This window comes from Anarrhichthys ocellatus, unplaced genomic scaffold, assembly GCF_004355925.1.
Source record: "Anarrhichthys ocellatus isolate YVR2014 unplaced genomic scaffold, GSC_Weel_1.0 scaffold61, whole genome shotgun sequence".
NCBI classification, from domain to species: domain Eukaryota; kingdom Metazoa; phylum Chordata; class Actinopteri; order Perciformes; family Anarhichadidae; genus Anarrhichthys; species Anarrhichthys ocellatus.
Genome location: NW_022280091.1, coordinates 1573398 through 1590101, shown reverse-complemented (window position 1 = coordinate 1590101; position 16704 = coordinate 1573398). Strand labels below are relative to the sequence as shown.

Below are 16704 nucleotides of genomic sequence, written 5' to 3'. Positions count from 1 at the left end.
TCTTAAGTCCATTTTCTTTGTGCGATTCATTGGCTCGTCAGTATACTTTTTCAAAACTGTTGTTTTTCCCATGAATACTTTCACACAGAATGTGAATATAGCACTGTGAAAAAGTGGAACATGGACGATTTTTCTGAGCATTCGCGCTGCACATATAGGCATCAACCAATCACATTGTGGAACGGGTTGAGTTGCGCCTCCGTTTATGGAACAAACAACACGGAGACTCTGTACTCCGAACCAAGACGACAAACTTTATCACGCCTTTCAACCTCAACAAAGGCAGCGCATACCAGATCCACTCCCTCCGTTCCTTCCTTTCACAATAACATCATCACGCGCCCCTATGTGCAAAGGCCACACACAAGTACTGCTGCTAAAACCAAATGCGTCGGGCGCTACCAAGGTGTTGCCAATCTCGCTAGGCCCTACGACCAAATGAAAGGAGCGCAAAGGCTGCTCGGTCCTCCTCTCAAGAGGAAAAAACGAAAGGAAAGGGTAACCCCGGTGGGATTTACCACAGTCCACCTAGGGAATCATTAAGAGTGGTTATTGCTGGGCAACGCCAAGCCCCTGCTCCCTAAAGGAGGTTCCTACTGCCACAGTACACTAAGCAGGTAGTTCTGTGTAAATGTTGAGTCGACAGACCGAGTAGAACAGGCACGTGTCTCAGCAAGAGTGGACCTAGACGCCACAATGCCCATGATGCCAGGGGCCTGAATGAGCCTGAACAATTCATGGATGATAAAAAAGAGAGAGCTGTTTTGTAGCATCCAGTGGGGGGGGGGGGGGGGGATAGGCTTGAAAGAGACAAATGAAATGGTCTGATTTCTGGTGGGCTTGTCTTTCATGTACAAGCACACACTTTTAGAGTGCTGGCAGGACTGACTGCAGGATTTTATTGCAGGACCACACCCTGCACTTTTAGACAGAAGCCTGCACTGCCTACATTTTTGGAACACTCCAGCAACAGCAAGAGAGCTGCCTCATAGAAGTGGATATTTTGCAATTCTTGCAATTTTATTTTCATCCAGCATTTGCTTGAGAGTAGAATGGGACAGAGTCTAGGAACCCTTGAAAAAAAAGCAGGATCACCAGCCAGTTCTCATTCCCAGGGCGACAAACACAGATGCTTTGTCAGGCCCCCTCGCGTCTGATATCGATGCACAAGGCACCCTGTAGCGTCATTTTTCAGTTAAGTTTGTGATGTTTGTGACAATGTTTCTGTAATTATATTACGTTGTTTACGTTTTACTTAGTTTACATACTTATTTTATTTTATTCACAGCGTTAACCACGTGTTTACTGCTGTGAGTCTGTACGGAGCATGGTTCCGTATATATGTCGAACAACGGCATAGTCAATAGCCCACCTCCTCTCGAGGGAGGAAGGAAAGGACATGCGTGTAACCGCGACTGAGGCCGTGTCTTCCTTTCCAAGGTGGCTTGTTCCCGAGAGAGGAGGACGGCTGACCATCAGTCTGTCCTCTGGATTATTGGATTGTCCCTGCACATGGACCACCCTCGGAGGTACAAAGCGATCTTTGGGCCATTTTGCAGAAGCTTGGGGAGGGAACCTAACCTACCTTGCCTGTTGATGTTGCTGCAATCGTGCCTTCCAGACACAGAGGGAAATGGCAGAGGACTCGCTGTATTGTCCTCATCTCCAGCAGAACTTCCTTTTAGACTACACAATCTCGTCCCTGGGGCACGACAACCAGTGGGTTCGTCATGGTCATCTGTCTTATAATGTAAACATATTATATACCAAACCAAGAGCACAGCTGCTGATGTGACATGTTTCTGTACTATCCAGCAGGCTAAACTAGAACGCTATACCTTTCCTGACTTTCTTTATCTTGAGGTGACTGGAAAAGTAGACACCTGTACCATAACATACGCAATGTACAGACGAACAAACTGAATCTTGTGTTGTGATACGCCTTCTTTTCATCTAGTATCCTACTGTTGTGGCATCGAGGTATACATTACATTCTGCAACGCACATTGCTTCAGATGAAAGATGTTACAGCAGGTTTTTGACCTCTGACACAAACATACGCCCATTACCACAACCTACTCTCAACCTGACCAATGAAGGTTGGGCACACCGGGGCTTTTATGTTGTGCATAGCCTCTTCACAGGTGGTTCGTGTGAAAGTAATTACACTCATCAACAGATCCTTGGGAGTCAGACTGCCATACATATGCAATATGTAAATGGCTTGGAGAGTTAGTCTTAAGGGGATAGTTCACGGCAAAATCAAAGATGAACATTTTCTTACCTGTAATGCTATTTGTCAGTCCACATTGTTTTGGTGCGAGTTGCCTAGTTTAGCAGATATCGGCCGTAGAGACGTCTGCCTTCTCTCCAATAAAATGGGACTAGATGGCACTCGGCTTGTGGTGCACAAAGCAGATGGAAAAATACATTTCAATAACTCAACAGCAATGTTTCGTTTCAGAAATCATGACGCAGTTACTCAAGATAACCCACAGACCGGGATGTTTCATGTAGGAACTATTTTCTCTCAACCATAGTTCCCTGGCGCTTTGAGCACCGCATGCTGAGTGCCATATAGTGCCATTACATTTGAGAGAAGACAGACATCTCTACGGCCGATATCTCCCGAACTAGGCGACTCACACCAAAACAATCTGGACTGATAAATAGCACTACAGTTAGAAGGAACAATGTGTTTTTGATTTGTTGGTGAACTGTCCCTTTAATGCGATGGAGAACTGTGGCATATGTGCCAGACAGTCAAAGTTCTTCCAAAAAGACTTAATATTAATCTATACACGTTTGCCATCCCATACAGCAACAGGAGTCTGCTACATTTCTGTTTCATTCTGGGATAAATATTCTGTAAAAAACATTCAAAGTGTCAACACACCAACGTTGCCTCATCTTCCGAAATGCCGCCAGTAGAAATGATTATCTGAAGTGAAAACACAGTTGGGTTGAACTCAATGTTTGAATGTTTGCATTCGATTTCAACGTAATGACTGATAACACTCAAGAGGCGGGAAAACTGCAAAGCTATGTCAGTAATTTATTTGTTGGCAAACAACTTTCACTGTTACAACAAATATTAGTTATGAGATCATTCAACTTGGAACCCATACAAAAAGAATAAATAATTAGCAATAATATTGTAATTATAATCATGATCATAATAATTTAAAAAAAAAAGAGCCATAAAACAAACCCAGTGCCCTTTTATTTACTCCTGCCTAAAGCCAGCGTTCTCTCCTCCAAGCCTGTTTTGCCGCCTTCAAACCAATAAACAGATAAATAAATAATTTCTCTCGGGGACATGGAGGGGGGCTTGTGGGATACATGTGCAAGCTACACTTCATACACTTATGATTTTTTTTTTCTTCTTCTCCTAAATAAGTAAACATTGGCTTTCCACATTGGACAGTGCTACCGTGTGCAGAGTTTTCACATCTTCAGGTCACATATATACGGTGTATTTATGGCATTCTTTCAAATAGCGGACATTTTCTTCCTTTTTAGTTTAAGAGAATGACATTTCATTATCCTCAGCATTCTTCTTCTATACAAGCTCAACCAGCACAGCAAGGTAATATCAATTGGTAGAACATTTGGCAATAGAGAGGGTATGCTTCATAAACCATTCTTGCGTTGCTCCAAATATCTGCTATCTCTGTAAAACAACAAAAAAACAAAACTTCACCCAGGCTTGTGCCTAAAGGAAGGAAACGCTTTATTCAAGAACAAATGAGATGAGACCCACTTCCAGCAAAGACTAAATGGCAGCATTTCCATAGCAACCGCCTCTTTCATAATTTAGCCACTTCATTGCCTCTTTAGTTTTCCATCTACACAGTGGTAAAGCATATGATAACAGCTGATTTGCAAAAATGTAAGTGACAGTGGTGTGGCTATAAAAGGACCAGAATGAAGTGGGCGTGGGATATATGCATATTAATTAAGGAGTGCTTAACTGTCTCTGCGTTTACCGAAAGGAACGACAAAGACAAATTGTTCCTCGCTCGTTCTGCCATCTACACGTGACCAGAACTCCTCGTGACGTTTCAGAACAGCTCCGCGGACAAAAGGTTTGCAACTTAAAAAGAAGTTCAAAAAAATAAAAGACTTGGTCATACGCAACATTTGTATCTGTATCTGTATTCTGTACAATACATAGAAACAGTTTGTGAATTCTTTATAATCCTTTGATAACTGAAAACTTTTACAGAAGAAAGGAGAAGAAACAGAACCCATTCTTTTTTCCTTTTTTTTTTTTTTTTTTCAATTCAGTCTGTTGTAATATGATCTTCCTTCCTTGTTTTTCACGACAACTTGCAGGAATGTTACACCAGCCCAGACACAACTCCAGTTTAGCAGATACGAAAGTGAAGGGGAATTCAGAACATCGGCGTGATATGGTTACAGTTCGGTTGCCCAATAAAATAGTTCTTTGGATGATCGGTCGTGAGGGCATATATCGTACATCCTCCACTTGATTGGCAGGTAGTGGGGCGGGGCCTCTTCAAGGCCAGTTTATGTCGCGGACACCGGAGTTCAATACCCTGCTCTGAGGTGGAAACATCATCCCAGCACGTGTCTTTAAGAGTGAGACGGAGTGACAGACGAACAGACAGGCAGCTCCTTTTTAAACCAGGGCTGGGGGGCCACGCCCCCCCCCCCCCCCCCCCGTTGTGGTGGTAGTGGAGACTATACGCTATGATCTGCTAGAGGTCCATATTGGGGAACTTGTAGGGCTACGGTCAATCCAAGATTCCATATCAAAGTAACAGGTAGGGTGAAATTACAGAATCCCTCCCCCTTCCTCTCCTTTCCAGGGTTTAAAGTTCCGTTTCTGTTTGATGTTCCCTAAAAAGTCTCTCAGAACCGACCTTTCGCTCGGCACCATTTGTGACAATACATTCAGTCCCCGCTTTCATCAGACCGGTGAATTCCCAACCCTATTGTCATGAGCCACAGTTAATGTCACACACAGTATATCGATCCAGGTGCGGGCCAGCTCAGTCTGTCGGTCAACAACACAGAATGTTTTTCGTTGGAAGATTGGAAGTGTGAGAATGGGCTGGGGAGGGATAGGAGTCTCTCGGTCGGCTCTATAGACTGGTGACCAGGTGGGAAGGGTCTATTGGCGGCTCCTCGGGCGACGAGTCGGACTCGTCCTTGCTGCCGGACACCATGTAGCCATCGCTGCCACCGCGGCCCATGTGGTAGTAGCTCTGCAGGTCGTGGAGGTGATTCCTGGAGCCCAGGTTTGGCATGCTCTTGTAATAGACGTCGTCCAGCTCTGGAGCGGTGGCGCTCTTACAGGGCTGCAGCTCGCCGGAGCTGTCCTCCTCTCCGTCCGTTAAGCCGTTCACTTGCCCGTCCGGAAGTTCCGTCAGCACCGGCATGCTGGTGTACAGCGAGTCTCTGTGGTTGGGCGAATGCGTGTGCTCGTCGGTGTGCTCGTTGGTCAGCAGGGGGAAGAAGCTCTCGCTGGTCTCTTGGGGAATGCGCCGCGGCCGGGAGAAGCTGTGCGGCGGTGGCGGAGGCGGCGGGTGGCTGTCGGGCGGAGGGGGCCGCGGCGGCAGGAGCGGGGCGTTGGACTCCTCCCTGATGATCTCCAAACCCAGGTTCTCCTCGTGGGGGAAGGCTGCGGGGTTGTCCAGCACCATTGGCCCGTTGTCCTCTTTACCGCTGCCCACGCACCCACTAACTCCACTGCTGCTGCTGCTGCTGCTACCTCCCGCCATGCTCCCTGAAAATGAACCAGGCAGGAAAAACAGTTACAGCATGTTTCAACAAGGAGTAGTGCTATGGCTGGTACGGTGACATTGGGATGAATTCAGCACTTCACAGTAGAGATCTCAGTGTTAAAAAAGACTCAAATAGCTCAAACGGACATTGTTATACTAAAAGCGGATACAATGTGTAATGTGAAATGGGTTGCTCGTACGAACCCACAGAAAATCGTTTTGGCTGAGCTCACCGCTCTCTTTACGTTTTTTTTTAAACTTTTTGCTGTTTTGTTTTTAAGTCTGTAATTTGTGCTTTTATGCCTGAAACTTTAATGCTTGGATTTTAATTCTCAGTGGGACTATCCCGGATAAGTAAGAGTTAAATAAAAATACATTTAAAAATACAATAAAGTTAAAAGGTAATGATTTGTTAGTATTGTGTTTACAGGGTGTTTCAGCGGCCCCCAAGTGTCCCAAACAAATCTGGTAATGCAGGTTTAAAGCCACTGACCACCCACACAGGTATCTTCACCTGCACTGGCTGAGTAGACCAGTCATGTTGCTTAGTTCAAAGCTTCAACAACATGTTTTGCAACCCATGTATGTATCAATAGTACGACTGTATTTGTATGCCAGCAAAACGCATATGAAGCAAAGTTTCTCGCCTTCTCCCGGTTTGGACAATGTTGAGGCACAAAGGTGTTTCAGGCACCCTACTTAGATGTGGACTTTACAAAGAGGTCTCCCCGTCTAAACCTGAAACAACTGAAACCAAAGCAGTCACCTCCGTTGGCCATGCTGCTGTTCACCAGCTTGTTCATCAGGTTGTGGTTGCGCTCGGTGGTGGCCCTCTCGTGGTTGTTGAGGTAGGACGGGATGTAATTGGAGGTCAGCTCCTTGAGGATCTTCTTCTCCAGGGTGGTCTCCTTGTGGTTGCTGTGGGTGCCGTAGCCGCCGCTACGGTCCAGAATCTGGACGCAGTCGCTCAAGTACTCGCTGCTGGCCATGCTGTAGTTGTTGGCGTTGTTGCCATTGAGAGGGAGTGTATCCATCACGCTGGAGTCTCTCGCGTTGTTCAGGATACCCTCTGAGGAACAAATAATCATTTAAAAAAAAAAAGTTATTTGTTAAGATTAATTATTAGGATTTCTTAAATAAACTAATTGGAATCCTCAGAAGAGTAGATTTTAATTATTGTTTGATATCATAGCGTGTGCTGTGAACTGAGGATTAAAAAGTAGCAATGATAATTTTCTTGGAGGGAGAAGTGCTCCGAGCGTCCGTAATTCATTCATGAGAAGCCTCAGAAGTACTTTTTATTTTCTCAATTACTGCCAGCACGACAGCGACACGCACACAAAGAGCTCGAATTTCACTGCAAAAATAAGTATGTTCTGGAGTGACATTTAAAGTGATTACATTGTCAGTAATTTTGAGGGCAAACCTATTCCATCTCAGTTCTAACAATTTGCACATTTGATTAACAATATTTAAATTAAATGAGATTCAATTGTAATGCTTCGTTTTCTTTTAAAATACTATGCTCAAGAAAATTGCATATCCTAGAAAAGAAATCGGTGACAAATCGAATAAGACAGCCGTGTCACATGCGGAGGAGGTCGATGCTATTGAAGCAGTAGTATAAAATCTAGCCCATACTTGTGTCTCGGTACGGTGCTAATGGGCAGCATGAGGGAGAAGAGAGAAAACAAACAGACGTGAGTTCAAACGCGGAGAGAGACAACTTTCAGCAGCAACAGAATCAACAGTTGGACGGTAATTGGAAGGCCCGATGGAAAATGTCTTCACAAAGAAACCCTGTCTGGTAATCAATATCAAAGTCTGCTTCCCGAGGCCTCGTTGGTAACTTGTTATTACGTGGTTCATTAGTTATTTAATACAGAGAAAACATAAAAAATACACTTGAAACATAGAGTAGACGTGCACTAAGCCAAGCAATGCAAGTCCCAACCGACGCACAGAAAATTACATTTCGAAAAAACTAAGCACATGCTGCATGAAAGTGAAAATAATACAAAACACATCATGGCTCCCAAGTAGCTTATAAAACGGCAACATGCGGCGTGCATAGCGCACAATAAATCAGCACGTTATGCTGTTTTGATAAATCGTTGGCGGCATTTCTTTTTTTCCCGTCTCCACCTTGGTGCGCTGTGACAGCCGCCCCGGTGGGTGTCCTTTGTGCGAGATTGTTGCAGCGTGATTGATCGCCTCCACTCGGGAGCCACAATAAGGCGATATCAGATAGGTGGCCAAAAGTGTATCACAGTAGCACAGTGTTTAAAATGACATAACCATGCAAAAGCAATGTAGTGCAAAAAAAAAAGATGTATGTTTATAGTAGGAACATCAGGCACACCTTGGGTGTTGTACATGCCCACGGCTGGGTTGTTATAGACTGCCGAGTCCCCCAGGAGAGTGTTATAAGGATTGTTAGTACCATGGGGACGAAGGAGAGCATTAGTTATAAGATGATTAGCCATGGCTCCTGGTACAGGCAGATAGAGAAAAGGGAGAGGAGGAAGAGCAACAGCCGGAGTGGAGAGAGGAGGAAGAGAGAGAGAGAGAGAGGGAGAGAGAGAAGCACTCGAGGAAAAGAACAAAAAACAAAAAAACAGAAAAAAAGGGGCAGAGTGGAGAGGTTGAAGGAGAGAGCACGTAGACGTTGGGGAGAGAAAGAGGTAGAGTGAGATGGAAAGGTGAGTGTGTGGAAGAAGGAGGGAGAGAAGAGGACAAGTAAATCAAACAAGCAAACAGTTTTGAGTGTGAAAGCCAAGAAAAAGCTTGACATGTCGTTCTCGCAGCCGCCGCATACAGGCTGAGGGAGGGGAGAGAGAGGGAGAGAGAGAGAGAGAGAGAGAGAGTGAGAGTGAGAGAGAGAGAGTAGCGTGGCTTGGAGAAGACTGTGCTGCAGTTCAATACGCTTGAGCAGAGCAGCAGCATGACTACAGGATAGTTAATGGACAGTGAGGCCACAGAAAAATGGCCTCGGTGCATTTCCTTCCCCAGGTGGGAGACAGATCATGTACACATGACGACGCTGCAGACGAGCAGAAGACAAATGGCCGTGACAGCATCCATCCCAGTGTTGCGTCAAACAACCCGCTACCTCTACCGCCACTACTAAGTGTGCATGTATGTCATACGGCATCCAAACGTCTCTCTGGTGCCTTTTTTTGTTTTTGCTAGGAGGCAGAGTGTCGAGGTGTTTAGCAAAAACAAAAATGCCACAACATTTAAGTTGTCTGACTCCTTAATGTAATGTTTTAGGATACCACAGTTTAGTTCATATTTGTAGGAATTCATGACTATTTCGGAAACGAGAAGTCGGCCAGCAGCCCTGAGCTTGGCCGACGAAATAGAGAATAAATTAGAAAGGCTGAAGAAAGTGCCGTCAGACTTGATTATCTGGTTAAAAAATTAAATAAAATAAAAAAATAGATAAATAAATAGATAAATTAATAGATAAATAAAAAGTAAAATAATAAATAGATAAATAAATAGAAAAATAGATAAATAAAGAAATTAATAAACAAATACATATGTGAATAGATAAATATAAATGTACTTATATACTTTATATATACGGTACTAATTTGCACCCCCACACAACAAAAAAGAGACAAAAGTAATACTATATATTATGTCTTCAAACTGAACTTTAAAGTTGAAACGAACACATTTTACTCTCTCCCAATTTCAACAAGTCAATCTGCTATCAGCACATCCAATTCATTATATCCCATCCTTATTCACTACGAAGCCGTAGTACATAGCCATTCGAAATCTACTGGCTAAGTGGCTCTCTGCACCATACTTTAAAGTGTGAGGGGGGGGGTCTTAAGCCCTGCCTTGCTAAGTGTGTGATAATTCAGGCGCTGACACACACCGTGTCTGCTCGGGCATCAATCTGTCATGCTAACAGCTTATTAGTGGCCCGAAGGAAGCGAGGGCCACACCTCGACTTGGAGACTAACAAATGGCAGTGTGTGCTTGTGTGTGTGTGTGTGTCAAAAATGTCTAGGTGTCTATGTCCTCGTTACCCTCGCCCCCAGACAGCCATGCTGATGGAATCCATTCTTACAGCGACATTCTCTTGAGGGGCAGCTCAGAATACAGTAGAAATACAGCAAGCTGAGCCTAATGCACACTTAAAAAGCTCTGCGACTAACAGCAGCCTTCCGATGATGAGATGGACATTTCTGGCACTGTGGTGAAAACAGTACATTTGAGAATCGGCAACCTGAAGCGACATGTTTGGCTAATAATAAAGCATGATTTCTAAAAACCTAAAAGTATAATAATAAAAGGGACTAGACTGATGTAAGGCTCGAGACTCGCACACATACATAACGAATTATCACGGACAAATGCTTCAAAAGATGACCCCTAACTTCGGAAAAAGTCAACCTTTGATGCATGCAGCACAAAAAACATAAAGCACTGAGTCTGTTCTGCTAATCTTCCTCTCTACAAGAAAACAGTAACATTATCAGGAGCTTAGCGCTTCTATCACTTTACTAAATGACAGTGCTGCAGGAGCATCCCCCACTATTAAATAAAGTAGATATGGTGACAGTGATGAGGATGCGAATGCTGCGGTATCCCGCGGTTACCTCTGTTGAGCGTGGCGGAGCTGTTGATGTCTCCGGTGATGAAGGAGGACTCCTGTTTCCTCACGGTGTCGTTCCACATCCGCCTGATGCGACTCTATAGGCGGGAGAAAGGAAGCGAGAGGGGGAAAAAGGGAAGGAGTGGACAAAGACAGAGAGGAGTAGCAATGATGAGAGGGAGAAGGAGGTAAAAACAAAGGAAGAAGCGGGAGGGAAAGTCAGGAGAGGGAGGACGCGGCGACGAAACATGGTAAGAAACGTAATATATGAAGGTGTGATGTGCAAAAGGAGGGCAGGTTAGTGCGGGAGAGGCAGTGAGGGAGAAAGCAAAGAGACGGCCAGCAAGAGAGAAACAGGTGGAGGGGGGGGAATAATCACCCGTCAATGCGACTTATACTCCATCTGTCAGCATCAATATGTGAAGGTCTAAGTCAGGGTTTGGGCGATCTCACTTTCCACATTTTTTAAAGGAACAGTGTGTAACACTTAATTAATTGGCAGAAATGGAATATAATATCCACATATATATACACTGATACAACTATGTTGTATCAGTGTATAATCACCTGCAACTAAGAATTGGTAGTGTTTCAGTTAGCTTAGAAAAAGGCATTTACAGTATATCTACACAGGGAGCGGGTCGTCATTCCACGGAGTCCGCCATCTTGCACCGCCATGTTGGCCTTCCGCGTTTTAGGTTATCTGAAGGTTAGGGATGCGTTCTGAACCCGGTACTAAACAAACCCCCGGGCTAAATTATTAAAGACCGGGGGTATTGATAAGCCCCGACGTTACTGGGGCTTTTTATTAGTACTTTTTAAATGCTTAGGCGTCATTTATTATCATGCTGCAGCACACACCTGCTCTGCTCTCTTTGTCGGGCTGATCTCCTCCAACTACACACACACACACACACACACACACACACACACACACACACACACACACACACACGTAGCGCGAGTAGAGAGGCCACTGTGGCGAGGTGGACCAGGTGACGTGAAGGATACTCGAGTGGACGGCAACCACCCTTGTTACTGTACCTGCGATAAAATATTTGGACGGGGACGGGGGGGCTGAGGCTCATGTTGTTGCTTACTACAACCTCACCACTAGATGCCACTAAATATTACACACTGTTCCTTTAAACTGTTTTTGTCCCCCCCCCCCCATGGCGCTCTCCGGCCTCACCTGAGAGTCTGCTGTGCTGTAGCGTCCAGGTGTGCAGGCAGGTAAGCTCACCTGTGAGCCCGTGGAGTAGCGGCCCGGCGTCCGCGACGTGGTGGTCTTGCTGGAGGAGGAGATGGACGTCTCCACGCTCTTGCCGCTGCAGCAGTGGGTGCGCAGGCATTTGCCGTACTCTTTGCGCACCTAAGCAGCGGAAGGTGAGAGGTGGAGAGAGTTACGGGCTGACACACAACACATATATATATATATATATGCGTATATTTAAAAAGCACAGGAATTGACTTATGTTCCACTTTAAACTCGCATATTTCTAAGATGACGCACCAGAAAAGTCTGGAACGGCTTTAACATGATATGGCGACCCCCTTTAACTTCTTGCACTCAAATTCCTTGCGCAAACATTTACTCCATAAAAGAAAATGTGGACATTAACAGATTAACTTCATACCCCCCCCCTACAGACACACATCAACATCAACCCCAAATGTTATTACTGCCACAAATCCATCTGAAAGGGACTCCCCCCCCCCCCCCCCCCCTTGAGGGAGACACCTGATGCGGCGCGTACACACTGAACATCTGCATTTAGATCCCAATCAAGTTTCGAACAAACAGGGCCGTGATTGCTTTTTAACAAGCTCGTTGGACTGGCGGGGCGGGCGGCCGTCTGTTTGCCGCGCACTCTGTTTGAACAGCTGTGTAGTGAGCTGCTCCATGCGTCTTGGGAGAAAACGGTGTTGGATGGCGGCCAAAGAAAACCTCAGCACTGTTCTGAGGACATCTCTCAGGACACCTGATTCCATGGCCTAACACACACTTAAGTGCACTGCACACACATACACACACACACACACACACACACACACACACACACAAAGTGCACTTGTTTACTGGTTGTACACTTAAGAATAAAAACTCTCTGCGGGGCTGCAGCCAGACGAGAGCATTAAGCATCTGATGAATTTTCTTTCCATGTCCTACTCCTCTTCCGTGCTCCCCGGCCCTGACAGTGTGTGGGAGACTCCCAAAAATATCTCAGGATGTGTAGGCTCTCTTCAACTCCTTGAGGGCAACCAAACGCTGAACATATATAAAGGAGATCATCTTTTTCGGAAACGAGAGGGGGCATCTCGAGGGGGGAGCTGTGCGTCAATGTGAGTGGGGTTAAAACAGAAAGGAGGAGTGTGTATGCAGACACATGTTTTTCTCCGTCTGTGTGGAAGATTTGAACAAGCTATATGCGACGGCCGAAAACTCTGAATTTCTCAAAACTAAAATCATGAATTATACTCTGGATATTCTCTGAGATGGCAAGTGCCAAATGTACGAGGAAAAACTCACAAATTTGCGAGATTATGAAGTCGCAAATTTATGAGGAAAACAAACTCGGTGCGCAAAATCTCCGTCGCTTCCTTTTGCAAAGTTGAATCCACCTCGTCCAACCACAGATCCCACCGCGGCAACGTGACTTTCCATCTGTCCAGGTCAGGTCACAGGAGCAGCAGGCTATTCCCTCTCTTTCCAGAAAACTCTAAGAAAATATTTGACCAAAATCTGTGCTTCACAACACAAGCAGTGATTTTTATAATCCTGCAATTTTTGGGGGGATTTTTCTCGCAAATTTGCCACTTTAATCTTGGAAATTCGGAGTCTTTTTCTCAGAATATTATCCCGTTCCCTTGGCTCTGTAATTATTATTGAATTTTCTGTTGGGGGGAAGACAGAAACACTGTTTGTTACCTGCTACCAAGAGGCCAGACAGACTGTTAAAGAGAGAGATAAAGAGAGGTAGTCGGTGTGAAAATGAGAGAGAACTAAGCAGCCTGTTGGGGGGATACCGAGCGTCCGATCACAACTGTGACAGCTCGGCGGGTGTTTTTCGATGCTATAAAGTGCTTCTGGGCAGCTTCGTCTCGCTCACCTTCTTCTGCAGTATGCAGTGAAAGATGAAGATGAACATGCCCTGCAGGGAGTTGAAGATGGTGAAGAGGTAGGCCATGATGACGGTGCTCTCGTTGATGTACATCAGGCCGAAGGCCCAGGTCAGGCCCAGCAGACACAGCAGGGCTATGGCCCCGATCACCCAGGACCTGGAAGAAGAGGGGACACGACTTTAGACAGAGAAATCCGTTAAAAATGTCATTCAATGTGCTATAATCTTGACATTTGCTATGTCAGATAATACATTAAGTATATATTGCAATTTGTAACATGAGAGCATGAGAGGCTCTCTTTTTTATTTTTACTGGATCAGAAAAGCTGTTCCGCCAAGTTTAATGCACGTGGGATCACGAGGCGGGAGAAAGTGGGTTAGCGAGGGTTCATTCGGAGTCCCAACACGCGGGAGTAGGATGGAGAAAAACAGCGGGAGGCTTTGCCCTAAAAAAATCCTACTCTTACGAAAAAAGGGTGAGAGAGAACAGAGAGAGAAAGTGTATTTGATACCATCTCCAGAGAGGGAGGCAGCGGTCAGAAGCCAGCTGACGTCAGCCAAGAGAAGGGCCGACCGCGCGGGACCCCTTCCTAGCTCCGCTGATCGGAGGGTCGAGAGGCTTTCACAGGCAGAAGTGGGTGCTGGAGTCTGTTAGTGCAACTGCGACTGTAACACTTTAATGGAACGGACTTTAATCCAAGTTTTCAAGGCTGTGAACCTCCATTTCTTATAAAGCCTAATATGCAGGAGTGAGTCATTAGGGCCAAATGTCAGAGGAATGTGGTCGTGTCGGGGCATGTGTATGCATCGTAAGTCCCTGTCTGAGCATGTGCATGCATGTGTGTGCGAGTGTGTGTGTGAGTGGGCTCCACTGGGCAGTAAGTAGAGGGACATTACAGCCATTATAAATGACATTTCCCACTAAAGGTCACCGTTTTCTGGTCTGTCGAGGCTGCGATGATGGCTGTTAATTTGATTGGCTGACTGGACAGCGATCACCTCTCATGCGAGGAATGGGAGACAAAGGGAGGGAGGGGTGAGGGGGTGGGGGGGCAAGAGGAGAGGAGAGTTTGAGATATTAGAAGAGTTAGCAGGAAGGAAGAGGAGGAGAGTAAGTGAGCGAGACCGCCGGTGATTGATTCGATGTTGCCCTCTGTGGCACCGCTCAGGCGAGACAGAACCTCCAATAAAGCTCGTTTGACGACCCTCTTCGATAAAGGGTACACTCATCCCCCCCCCCCCCCACTGTCTCTCCGTTCTACCTTTTCCTTCCCGCATCTACTCTCTGTTTCCCCCTCGTCTCACGTCGCGCCATTATAATATTTCAATAGCGCGTCGGGTTTATGGGTCAGAGGGGGCTCACAAATCACACATGAACACGTAATCCATTTCACAAGGCAGGTTAATGGTAAATTTAGGGATATGCACGGACTCTGGGCAGGTTCTACGGACAAACACGACGACAAGCAAACCAATGACAAATGTCTCCAAGAAGACGAAAGTATCCTGATTGGAGAGAGGCCTTACCGGAGCCAATCCACAACAAAGACAACTTATGGTGGCTTGGATTCAGAAGGAAACAAAACGAAGAAAGAAAATAATAAGACAAAAAGGAGCACGATGATGATGATGATTAACAAGTAAATGAACCACAGTAAAGACATGACTAATGATGTGAAATATATTAAAATCTACTCAGCCTTTCGTGTGCTCAAAAAGACAAACGAAAGTCATTAAAAAGGAGGAGGAAATAAAATGCGTCACGATCTAAATTGTCTTTGATTTTTCATCAAGGATTTTTTGATTGAGCACAGTTCAGGGGGAGCTCAGTTGGTTTCATGAAACTTGCTTCCCACTTGGAAGACCAACTCAAAACTGCTGTCTTTAAATATACATCGGCAGTAATATTTAAATGATAAATCAAACGGGGTAAGCCACTCCGTGATTTACATGACAGATTCCGAGCTGTGCCTCAGTCGGGCGTCGAGCTAAAGCCACGGCACACTGTTTGAATTAGACTGGGCCTTTTGTCTTGAGCTGCACTGGAACGAGAAATAACACAATCCTGATTGGTTAGCTTAGTAGACAGAGTTCAGTGGAAATGAAGTCATATTTCGTTCTCTGAGGGCAATGTGAGTAATGACATGACTGGGAAAAATAACATGATGGATTCAACGAGGAGCATCTTGAACTGATGTGGGACAAAAGTCTGCTTCGTGTTGCTGCTAACATACAAAAAAAAAGGACAATGGACATTCGATTTCAAGGAATAGTACTTGAGGAATACACTTCTTTGCGTCCTTGCTGAGAGTTTGATGAGAAGATGGATGCCACTCTTAACTCTGTGAAATAATTATGAAGTTGGAGCCAGCAGCCTATCAGATTGGTTTAGCATAAAGACTAGAAACAGCTAGCCTGGATGTGTTTAAAGGTAACAAAATATAAAGTTTGCTATTAACATGTTGTTTGTTTGACCATCTAAAAAAAGTGTAAAAACAAAAATTTGCAATTTTACATGAGGTTGACAACAGGACTATTTCTCTCCCGGCTAAGAAATAGTCTGGCACATAATCTCCCGTAAATCCAACGCTTGTTGTTTTTACTCTTTGGTTAATGCGCAAACAAATGGGATATACTATATATATATATATATATATATATATATATATATATATACTATATTAGTTTCAAAGTTGGTCTTGGAAGGATAATTTTGTTGGCAACTATTAAGTCTGAAAAGTGAAGCCAATGCAGAAGTGCCTTAAACTTGCATTCTCTCTACTGGCCAGCAGGGGGCGACTCCTCCGGTTGCAAAAAAGAAGTCTGATTGTATGGAAGTCTATGAAAAAATGTCTCTACTTCTCTCTTGATTTATTACCTCAGTAAACATTGTAAACATCAGTTTATGGTCTCAATCTCTAGTTTCAAGTCTTCTTCAATACAGCATGATGTTCATTTAGTAAGTTATGGTCCATTTAGAATAAAATAGACCATAAAGCAGGGTATGCTTTAGGGCGGGGCTACCTTGTGATTGACACACAGCGTTCTACAGCTACCACAGCGTTCTACAGTCTGAGATTTGTCCGTGTTTCACCTCACAGTGTGTTTGCACCTCATGAAAGTTCCTAGGAGCCTAACTTAGCTCAACCCTCCTGTTTCACTGGTTGCATAATAACAGGTGTGTAACGGCCAAAAACCAAGATGGCGTCGACCA

General features: G+C 44.9%; 1 protein-coding gene across 7 annotated transcripts in view; it reads right to left on the bottom strand.

Annotated features, from left to right (window-relative positions):
- Nucleotides 1–3042: 3042 nt before the first annotated feature.
- The window catches only part of adgrl3.1 (adhesion G protein-coupled receptor L3.1), an 85320-nt gene continuing 71658 nt past the window's right edge, over nt 3043–16704 (bottom strand). Inside the window, exons 18-24 of one of the 7 annotated variants that reach the window (XM_031872012.1) lie at nt 13479–13647; nt 11561–11740; nt 10373–10466; nt 8116–8244; nt 7395–7412; nt 6520–6822; nt 3043–5755 (exon numbers count right to left, since the gene is read on the bottom strand). In XM_031872012.1, coding sequence (XP_031727872.1) covers nt 5112–5755; nt 6520–6822; nt 7395–7412; nt 8116–8244; nt 10373–10466; nt 11561–11740; nt 13479–13647 — 1537 coding nt within the window. In that variant the 3' untranslated portion in view covers nt 3043–5111. The remainder of the gene's footprint in view (nt 5756–6519; nt 6823–7394; nt 7413–8115; nt 8245–10372; nt 10467–11560; nt 11741–13478; nt 13648–16704) is intronic. The other 6 variants (XM_031872014.1, XM_031872013.1, XM_031872015.1 and 3 more) reach the window with 6 other exon arrangements.